General features: G+C 29.6%; 1 protein-coding gene across 1 annotated transcript; it reads left to right on the top strand.

The window, feature by feature from the left end:
* The first annotated feature begins 8113 nt into the window (after nt 1–8113).
* On the top strand, nt 8114–11923 carry LOC148191718 (FK506-binding protein 2-like). Its single transcript, XM_088100315.1, has 6 exons — nt 8114–8269; nt 8469–8518; nt 9486–9548; nt 10283–10373; nt 10965–11069; nt 11687–11923. The coding sequence occupies exons 1-6, from the start codon at nt 8203–8205 to the stop codon at nt 11773–11775; spliced, it is 465 nt and encodes a 154-aa protein (XP_087956441.1). The 5' UTR covers nt 8114–8202; the 3' UTR covers nt 11776–11923.
* The last annotated feature ends 30 nt before the right edge of the window (nt 11924–11953 follow it).

The raw sequence follows: 11953 nt of genomic DNA on the forward strand, positions 1-11953 counted from the left end.
ACAAAAAATTAGAAAATGAATGAACAATTGATGGGTTTAGATGTTAACATAACTTAGATGTTAAAGTTAAATATCTCAATGAATTTCACTTATTAATATGCATAATCTAATAAACATACATTAAGTTGGTACAGAAATTAAATATGCGATACTCGAAAACTAAAAGGTTTTTAATGGAAAACATAAGTAACAACTTTTTTGTTTAAGCTTCCAAATTCCAAAGATAAACTACCATTTTATAACCATCAAAGTCTACATTATACCTTTACAAACTAATGGATGCAATAGACATAAATTTGTTTGAAAATAAATAAATAAATATTATAAGTATTCCATCTTCTACTATCTTTGTAGTTATCATCCTTCTATTATATAATTGTAATACAATACTAAAATAATTAAATTATTTATTTAAAAATAATAATTAATATGAGAAAAAATTATAACATGCACTAAAAAACAATTATTGTGTAAAGGTTTTTATTTCAGTTTGCAGTTTGTTACCTCTGCAAATTTGCAAGATTTTTTTACACCTTTGCATATAGATTCCTTGCACTCTTTTTTTAAAATGTTCATAATTATATTTAGTATCTTATTTATATCGTGGAGATTTTTTTAGAAGGGTTTTAACCTTTTCTGTTGATGACTATTATTTTGTGAAGATACGAAACTTTCTTTATTTATTTGTAACTATTTTTTTTATTTTAAACCTTCATTTTTTCAGTTTTTTTTGTCGAGTTTAATTCCATCTTCAATTTGGCAATTATATGGTAAAGGTTTTAACTTCCTTCTTATTGTGTGATTTTACTTCTTTATTTTGCTTGTATTATTTTTAATATCCAAAATATAATAATTTGTCATAGTAATTAGAAAGTTGTGCGCATGACATTTTATGCCATCATTTGATGTTCTTATATTTTTGTGTTAACAACATTTATTTATAACATTCGTTCAAACACTTTAATTATAACAAAAGACATTACAAACTTTTACCAAAAGTGCTCAAATATATGTCATTAAAATATTTCATTCTTAAAATCATTATAGTATTATAAAAGTAATTTAAACTAAAATATAATTTAAATTTGAAGATTCCATATAATGATAAAAAATCTCCAAGTTGTACGAATTTAACAACAAATTCTCTTTAAGAAGGAGAGTATGATAGAGGATTATCTCCTAAAACATATATGAGAAGAACTTGAGGAATAATATTTATAATTTAAAGGATTTATGACAAGGTCTAATATCATAACATGTCTCATTGAATCTTATAATATTTCACGAAGGAGAAAATTTAAAGAACATGAAGATTGTAATACTTGAGAAAAATGTAGTAATCAGGGAAAAAGGGGTGTTGAGACTTGAGTATTATTGTTTGGTAACTGGTGTTTAATGTTTAGATGTTTCTTAGAATTGTAATTGCTAGATTAATTATTTGATGTTATTATTAAAGTACAACACATGATTGATATGTTATTATTAAAGATAAAGATAATATATCTAGCATTCTCTCAAGTTGGTGCATGCAAATCATGTGGGTTAAGTTTCTTACTAATATAATCAATAAAGACTTAGTGAAAATATTTGCTTCTACACTCGAGTGACACCAAATTATTAATGATTTGCGAAGATGACATAGAAGATAAAATACCAACCTAGAAGACTCCCCACAAATCTAGAAGGTTGCTCCATATAAATCTCTTCTTACAAATCGTCGTTTAGAAATACATTATTCACATCCAATGGATAAAGAGGTCATTGTTGAAGAGTCATTACAACTATAATAAACTAACAAAATCATCTTTGCCACAGGAGAAAAAACATATATGGACGGGTCAAACGCAATAGTGACAAAAGGGATATCAAAAGAGATAGCAGTGGAAAAAGTCATGGTTGAACAGGTGAGAAAAACCTTAAACATCCAAGATTAACCAATCAAAGCACCTGGAAAAGGAAAAAAGGGCAACTTCGATGCTCTGAATAGCTGCTTGAAAGGAGACGGGACATGCGACCACATACGACGAACTTGAAAGAAGAAAAAGAGCAACCTCAATACTCTAAATTGCTGCCCAAGAAGAAATGAGACGTTAAAAGCATATCCACAACTTCAAAAAGTGTCGAAAGCACGTAAAAGTTATAATGAAGACGTCGTTAACAACATGGTGGTCGCTTAGATGAGACGATCAAAATTGTGTGATCGTCATATAAAGATAATATATTTAACTTTATTTATGTGTATTAAAATCATATAGAAATATTTAACTTTACTTCAACCTTATAATATCAGCTCATAAGAGATAAAACCTACACTTATCTTTAATGATGAACCTACACTTATCTTTAATGGTGAACTAGTGATAGATACATTATTACGATAATATGTTTAGTTTGTGATTTTATGGATGGAGGATTATTATTCTATAATTTTATTATTCTATAAAAATTTTAAACATGTAAACATATCTAATATTTTAAAAAATGAAAATATATGTATAATAAAAATAGGCAAAGGGTTAATAAAAATATATTACATCAGGTATTCATAACCGAACTAAGTAAGTCAACTAGATAAATTTAACAGAACTAAGTAAATCAACTAGATAAATTTATTGAATGTTGTTAAAAGAGTCAATCTCATTAACTCATGAAAAATGTTATCTTCACCATTTGATTTTAGGGCTAGACCAAACCAAGTCAACATTACCTATATTTGGAAGCTTTATGGAACTAATACCAATCATATGATTTTGGTCCAATCTCTTTATTCCTTCAAGTTTGCCAAAAGCTATCACTACAATTAGGAGCCACACAAACATGTACCCTTCTAACGTGATATTTATTCGAATAAAAGTCATGATTGAAATCACAATTTGTCCACAATAAAAAGTAATAATAAAGTATTCGTCACCGATTTTATATGAGAAATTTGAAATAAAAAATAGCACAAAAAATAAAATTCAATTTTAGAGTGTAATATTAATATTATAAAATCACTTTTTTTTTATAAAGGAATGATTATCTTCTTCTTTTTATCTAATATGATAATTCTATCATAAAAAAGAAAATGAACTAGAAATGAAAATTAGTTTGAAGAGTTTGGTAATATAAAAAAGATTGATGGAGTATAATCGTATCACTAACATATAACTAATAAAATAAGATATTTAACAATATTCAAAACAAAAAATATAGAGAATTGTTATTATAGTTATTTTAATATATAATCACAGTAACATGAGTTCAAACAAAAAGAAAGAAAGAAAAATAACCTAACAACAAGATGATAACAATACATATCCGTCATGAAATAAATAAACTCGTGTTTCCTCATGTACTCTAGTAAAAGTAATTATTTTAAAAAAATAACACAAAAGAAAGGGTAAATTAATTAATATGCAAAAGAGTTGACCTAATTTAATCATAAAATATCAATTTATAAATTAAACAAATATAATATACAAGTCATATGTTCACACAAATAATTGACACTAAACTCAATTGTTTGGATACATGTCTTTGACATAGGATCAAGAGTCCAGTAACTAGGATCTCTTGCGACTTTCACCACATAACTCACTCTACTCTATTTGAGTTTGAATAGTTATTAGAGTTCATAATACCTCCTGTATGAACCTTCATATCTCTATGCATACACTAACAAAACCATAAAGAATTTATCTTTGAAATTCCTTCAACAATCATCACCACACATATCCATAATAATATCATCATCTTAATAAAACACTATAATATTCGTAATCATACATAAGTCCATTTTAATCGATCCCAAATAGCTAAATAGGGAAACAAATCCAACATAGAATCTTACACTCAATCCAAACCTTTGGTAAAAGGTGGTGCTCAGCAACAGTTCCAACGCTTAGCGCCAAACCTTTAGCAAAAGGTGGTGCTCAATGCCATGTTTCTCGCAAAAAGTCATGCTCAGCGACACCCTTATGTCGCTCAATGTCGTGGAACTAAAATTGCTCCAGACCTGCACTGGAAAATGACACTGAATGATGCCCTGCTACTGCTCAACACTAAAGTATTCATATTTTATGGGGATTAATAGTACAAGAATGGTGCTCGACGATACAAGAATGTCGCTCAATGGTATATAAAAAAAATTCTTCCAAACTTGCACAATGAACTAACGATCAACACTAGATTATCACCGCTAAACGTTGTATCAGATATCAACTGACTGATTTCTATGATTTGGAGAAAAAGTAACCTATTTTATTGGTCAAAAACAATTTTTAATGTTATGACACATACCAACTTGCTCAATTGATCAAATATTAAGTTACTCAATCAACACAAACTCAATCAATATAAACCCCAAGGCAAACATCCAAAACAACCAAATTCAACCGATCAAACTTCATCATACAACTCAATCATAAAAATCACAAATTTCATGATGTTTATAACTTAAAAACAATGCAATTAGCCTCCCTTACCTAAGAGACAAATAAACTTGCTTTAAGGAATCATAAACTGCTTCAAGCTCACAGGATGACATTTCTACACATAGAAACAACACGAACATGACAAGGTTCACCATTAGAACCATTAATTAGCAGAGACTCATATAAATGACTAAAAAGAAACATGCAAGTTAAAGAACGTTCACATGCAACAGATAACAGACATATGGTTGAAACTCAACTTACACGAATAGATAAACTAATTGGTTCAAATTTAAAAGCTTGCTTCAAGGATCAATCCTACGGTCTGGATTTTTCAATCAGACGAGCAGAGGTGAAGAACCTTTAGAGAGAAATAAGAGAACTCTAAAAAAATTGTTTTTAGAGAGATGATGTGTTTTAAAAATAATGAAACTTCTTCAAAACAAAACCATTTATATTAAAACCTTTTAATATTAAAATAATTTATTTTTACTATTTTTAAACTATTATCACTTCTAAAATGTCATTTTCTTAGTCTTTACAATAATCATTAAAGTATTTCAATAACAAAAAAGATTGAAAGCAAAATTGTAAAGTAAGAAGAAGTAGTTTATCATTATCAAATAATTAAAACTCTCTTATTGATAAAGTTGAAACTTCATTATTTCTCCTTTTTCTTATTGTTTAGATAAGACGATACAAATATAGTTTAGTTAACATTGCACATTATTAAATTTTTTATAAACTTATTTTGTGAGGGGTGTTTATGTTTGCTTGTGTAATAAGAAGATTTTCTAAAATTTTTATAAATATCAAATATCTCTTGAAAGACATGTTAAAGTTGTTATAGTCCAATATACATGTTGACATGTCTTTATTAGTTCTAGAAAGACTATTCGCCATGTACAATTATGTGCTTTACTCTAATTTGGTGTATCATACCTATGTTTGATAAGTCTTCTAACTAATAGGACATTGCATAAAAAAGATATATGCATTTAATGTTGAATAAATTACATTTAATGTATCCCTACATGGGTGCTTGGACAAACATAAGCTTGGTGAAAACCTGAAGTGAAGTTTTTCAATGTATAATGACTTTTTTTCTCAAATCTACCTATAAAGCACTCTTTCAAGTTGAAACATGCAAAACAAGCAATCAAAAGTGTAAAAACACTATTAATTTTGTTGTTCAGTTTTTTATACCTCAAGCTTCATAGAATCACTATTTGTTTTCATTTAACAAACTACAAACAGTGTTTTAAGCTTCTATTTGTCAAAATACATTATTCTTTGTCTAGTAAGAAAAATTGTGCGATCTTTTTAATCACCTCTTTCTTTGTAAAATCTCTTACTTAAGAGTGGTTGTGTTCTAAATAATATTCAAGTCTTAACTATGAGTGATTGCGTTCCAAATAATTCTTAAGTTGTTTAGATAAAAGTGATTACGTTTAAAAAATACTATAATTCTTTAGCCATAAGTGGTTGAGTATTCAAATAACACTTGAGTTATCTAGCTATGAGTGAATAAGTTCCAAACAATAATTGTTATAACTTCATGACATTCATTTTCCTAATGGAATTAGACCAAGTTGATCAAGAATGGAATGAATCAATATAAAAATTACATCATAAATCCTTTCTTTTCTTGTAGGTTGTTTAAATTGAATGTCATTAAATATGTCTTGAAAAAAGAATGAGAGCTATTAAAAAGCTAAGATTTTTCAAATATTTTCTTACATATCGTCTACCAAGTTCATAACTTGCATTTATCACCACTCCATTAGACACAACTTTGCAAAAAAATTGAAATGTTTTTACACATAGCTAAACCCTTTCTTCTTATGTTTCTGACATGTTTTTTTATAGATTGCTTACCCAAAAAATATATCCTTTCATGAATGAGAAATGTTGGGTTGAAGAATATTCTTATTTCATGGTTGACAAACATATCTACCTTTTAAGAAGCATCATTCTCTTGAGAAAATTGAGTTGCTTAAATTGGTGTATTAAGATTTTTATGGTCCATTAAAGATAAAATCCATTAGTGTTTTGTTTATGATGATTGTTTCATAAAGTTATGGGTTTATGCTTCAAAGACAAAAGACTAAGTGTTGGAAAGTTCAAACAATTTCATGCTTTGATTGAGAGGTGGTCCTGCAGAAGTTTAAGTGCATTTATAATAGTAAGAGTTATTAGTATTATAGATTCTTTGATGTTTTTTATAAGAAACATGATATTTAACATAGAAAGACTTCTCCTAAGACTTTTTATTTGAATGGTTTATGGAGAGGATGAATATGGCGTTGATTAAGAGAGTGAAGTTGCTCACTAAAGTTAAGTTGTTTAAGTATTTTTGGGGTGTGACATTGTACCGTGCAATGCATGTTATAATATTAGTCTAGTTGTTGCCTTGAATAATGAGGTTCCAAACAAAATTTGGTCTGGAAGGAATATGAAGTATGAACAACTGAGAGTCTAACTTATATTCATTTTTGCACATTTTAAAGGGTGCGAGATCTAAGTTGGATGCAATGTCAACACAATGTATTTTCATTGGCTATGTGTCATGGTGAATTTGGTTACATGTGTTTATGAACATGTTTAGAAACAAAAAAACTTGTGAGAAGTTGTTTTGTGAAATTCATGAAAGAAAATGGAGTAATTGATGTTGAACCAATTCAACAACCTATTTGTAATCTAAATATAGTACTTGAATGACAAGAAACATGATTATGGAGATGAGGTAGACATTCTTGATGACAAAAATGAGGAATATGAAATGTCACACTACAAAATTCAAGTAAAACCAAAGATAAACAACAAGGTTAGTGAGAAAAAAAAGTAACAAAACTTATCATAGAAAAAAAATCTAATTGTCATAATATAAAGATACTAAATAAATAAAAAATCGACAATAATACATGTGCAAAAACATAAAAGTTAAAAATAATAAGTGGGTAATAATTAGCATGCTAATATGCTAGACCCATTACGGAACAAGTCAGAGTTGAAATATTTAACTTGATAATCCATGTTTTGACATGCTTAATCCATTAATTGGTGGAACAAAGGCCAGACAAGCTTAATTACTAATATTTTTTAATTAAAAATTAAAATAGAAATAATTTAAAAAATTAATTTTTATTTTATTTTAAGATGCAAATATACAATAATATTATAACTTAAATTATTAACACCTTCAAATTAAAATCCAATTAGTTATAATACAGTAATTTAATATTTAAGTTTAATTATTTTAACTTATCTAATTAAAAATAATTAATCAATTAAAAGTTTAGAAAATATTATAGTATAAATATAATTTTAATATTTATTTATATATAAAAAATTTAAAAATTTAAAAATAAACAAAATAAAAAAGAACTAATTTTTTTTTTAAATTCTACCACCGCGACCCTTTGACAAGCCAAGTCACCGTCCCTAATTAAAATAAACATTGCATAATAAAAAAATAAAAATAAAAGTGCTTAAAAATAAAATCCTCATAATAAATTTTACAAAAAAAAATCACATTGCTACAATAATATATTTTTCTTTTACAGAGAATCCCAATTATAAGATACTAATATAAACCATTTTGAATGTTGAGTTCACCCGAGTCCGTATCACGCGGGTTAATTCCCCTAACCCGAAAGTTTCCACAATTCTCACTTGTCCTGTTATTACAGTCTTATATAACACCAACACCGACTCGCCCTCTGTCTCCCATTCAGAGAGAAACAAAATCAGCGACTGACTTAGCAAAGGAAAAAAAAGAAAGAAAATGAGTTTCCCTTCTTCCATGAACGCCGTTACCCTTCTTCTCTTCTTCCTTTTCGTTTCCGCATTAGGTATGAAATACTGCTCTTACTCTTCTTCGTCCTTCCACGGTCAAATCTCCATCTCCTCTTTCTCTCGTTTTTCTCTTCGTTCCGCAATTGCTTAGATCTCGCCAATGTTCCGCTTCAATTCATCAATTCTTATGGTTTCTCGTTGTCACTGATAATTTCTTTATCGTTCTGACTTCTCTTTTTTATTTCTGTGGTTAAGTTTGTGCCAAGAAGACGGGTGATGTGACGGAGTTGCAGATAGGCGTTAAGGTAGCCTTTCAAATGTTACTCTGGTTAAGATCCATGGCATTTTTTTATAGTTTATCCTAGAGGTTTTGAATAGTTTGTGCGGAAAAGGAGTTTGCGTGTTTTTTTGTTAGAATTCGTTGTTTTGGTATGTTTTTAGAGTTGATAATTTGATTATAATGGATGTGATGGGTGTATTCGCCGGTGAGTGTGACAACATTGAATGATCGGTAGTTTTGTAGGAAATGGAACTGACGAGTGTTGTTTCCTTGGCTTAGCTGCAAAGTGAAAGGTTATTATTTATTTATTTTTGTATAAAAAATGTTATTACTTGCTGATTTTATGGCATCAGGGGTGCTTGAACATTTATGTATTGTTTTGTGTAACTTGATGTTATGTGTGTTCAAGTGCCGGGAAAAGCCTTGTACGCGGGTTTGAAATATTCAATGTTATTGTTTTGAGCATTTGGAATGGCTAAAGAAATAGATTATCTTTTAGGCTATTAGGTAAAATAGTACTTATTTTGTTCACAAGAAAAAGAAAATTGTTGTGTTATGCTCGGCGGTTTGTGAGTTGGTGATTTAAAATAAAGTATGAATAGTGATTGGAATCTGGCTATGGCTTTGAATGCGGTAGTGGTATAGTGTGATAGGGGACAGTGCCGGCCTTGCAAAGGCGGACATTTCAAGGGCTTTACACATATATGTTGTCTGCTGCTTGTTCTCAAGTTCATTGTGGTAGATAGCATAGACAAATTGTTGGTAACTGGTTAGGATGGAAATGAAAATTTCTGGTAATTTAATGTGGAGGTTGAAAACAGGGAATACGTCATGGTTTCCCCTGTGAATGATGCAAAAAATTTTATTCCCAGAGATACTGAAGTTGTTGCTTGTCAATATCTGTTAGCAAGGTTATTTTGATTGTACATTCGATGAAACCGAGTTTATGCCAGCGTGTTTGCATACTACTGATGCGCTGCCTCTTTTTGCAGCATAAACCAGCAACATGTGAAGTTCAGGCACACAAAGGTGATAAAGTCAAAGTACACTATCGGGTAAGTAATTTCTCAAGTTTATGTCGTGAGGCTGGAGGATGGTGCAGTTTAGTGAAACCTTTTTTAAGTAAAATGTTCGTTGAAAGGGAAAAGGCTCCAGTGTCTTTGATGAAGTTACATATAATAAATCTGAACAATAAGTATTTGGTGCATAATATTCACTCACCATTCATCAATAAAATTAACTCTAATTGAATGTATTATATTACGTATAATGAGCAATTCATAGTACTTAATATCTGTAGGCGATTGTAGTTTCCCTTTCATGTTGAACGTGCCTTATTCTGGTTTTCAACAGGGATGGATAATATTACCTTATTGTTAATTTCCTGAATTGTTTTCTGTGCAGTTTCCATGTCATTTCTAGAAGTAACATTGTTCTTGGTCTATCTTGGTGGTTTATTTTGTTAATTCATAATCTGAACCTCGCCTTTTAATCTGGGAAATAATCTGACTACCCATTGAAAGAAAATGAGTGGGGGCAAGGCATCAATGACATAATCACAACTGGAAATCACCTTGATCAATTTCGATGGTGTGCTATTTGTGTCGTTGCTTTTGTTTATATGGAGTTTTTATTTTAGGTGATCGACATGATACACCACAGGAAAGCATTTTAAGCTACATATTCTCTAACTAATTATTATTTTCAAATCTCATTTCATTTGTTAATGTGATGAGGTATCAATGTATTCTCTTAGTTTTGTTGATCGTATCCTTGCATGTGTTTCCAGGGAAAACTCACTGATGGAACTGTTTTCGATTCTAGCTTCGAAAGAAAAAATCCCATTGAATTCGAGCTTGGTGCTGGTCAAGTGATCAAAGGTATGTTGTGCACAAACAATTTAAGGTTTTTAAATTTATAGTTTCATTACCAATAAAAGTGGTTATCGACTAGCTACTGAGCTTGTTTCCTTATTTACTGAAAGTGGAAGTTATTGAGTAGATAAAATAAAGGAGAGAAAGAAAAGATGCTGCAAACTGTAAAGAAACTGTATGCCAGATGACATTTGTGAAATGTAATGAGTCCTGGAAGTTGGAAATACAGGAGAACCTTTGTACAATCAATTGTTGACGATTGATTGTATAACACTGGATTTGGACGTTTATGAGGCATGCAATATGCAAAATGTCACCTTGTAGTAGTATCATTGTTTCCCTTATCATCTTCATGTCCTCCCCCTGCTCTTTTTAGTATCTTCTGTTATCAGCATTACCATAAAAATGTAATTATGAGCTATAATTTATACTGATATAGTTTCGAATATGTGTCTTTTATTACTTAACTAATATGCACGGGTGTATTTACATAATCATACTTGTATGCATCGCAATTTTATTACAAATTACTGGTTTATGATTGATGGGAAATCTTTCAAGATAGAGAGGATTTCATGTCACTTCGTCTCTCTGCAGGGTGGGACCAGGGATTATTGGGAATGTGTCTTGGTGAGAAGAGGAAGCTGAAAATACCATCAAGACTGGGCTATGGAGATCAGGGTTCCCAACCCTCTATTCCAGGTAATTTATCATGTTGATAATGATAGTAATGTTCTATCCTCAGCGTTCATTTCTAGTTAGTAAAAATCATGTTTGACAGCTAGATATTTGATCAGATTAATCCCCCGGTGTACTTTAGTAGTTCTGATTCTTTTCCTTAAAGATATAGGGACGTTAGGTATCAGAGAAATTTTTTCATACTTGGAATTATAATTTTTGAGAATTATGATTATTGGAGTGATTAAATTTTATTTGGTTAGTAAAAAAGTATTATACAAGTTTTTTTTTTAGATCAAAAGAGTTGTTTATCCTAAAATGTTAATCTATTAACATGTTAAATTATTTAAAAAGAGGAAATTGTATTTTTATCATTCAAGTTTTTATTTCAATTTTGGATATTTTAGATTCTCATCTTTCATAGAAATAAACTTCTTAAAGAAACCTGCGAAAAAATTATTTCCCAAAAACGTTGTTTCCTTTTACTTTTTTTAAGTTAAATCAAACTAAAGAAACATTATTTTTCGTTTTCAGATTCTTGGCAACATCTCTTTCTATGTTGATGTGTGTGTGTTTTATCATATTTTAAGTACATTGCCATGCGAGTTTAGTTATGATACATCATGAGTTATAACTCGCAGGTGGTGCAACACTGATATTTGACACTGAGCTGGTGGGAGTGAACGGTGTAAGTTTGGATGAAGAGGATAAGACGGGCTCTGAACTGTAGACAAATAGAAAGAAATGGAATGTTGAGACTGTTTGCTATCTTAGCTTATTTTTGTTCTTCAATAATGATTATTTTTGTTCTATAATGATTTTATGACCCGAGGTTTCACTGTTTAATTCTGAGCTTAATTTAGAAAGATTTAGACTCCCTTCCCGTCTTTTATATTCATCTCACCCTA

The sequence above is a fragment of the Vigna umbellata genome, chromosome 10 (genome assembly GCF_029865625.1).
Source record: "Vigna umbellata cultivar VRB3 chromosome 10, Vumbellata_1.0, whole genome shotgun sequence".
Taxonomy (NCBI): Eukaryota; Viridiplantae; Streptophyta; class Magnoliopsida; order Fabales; family Fabaceae; genus Vigna; species Vigna umbellata.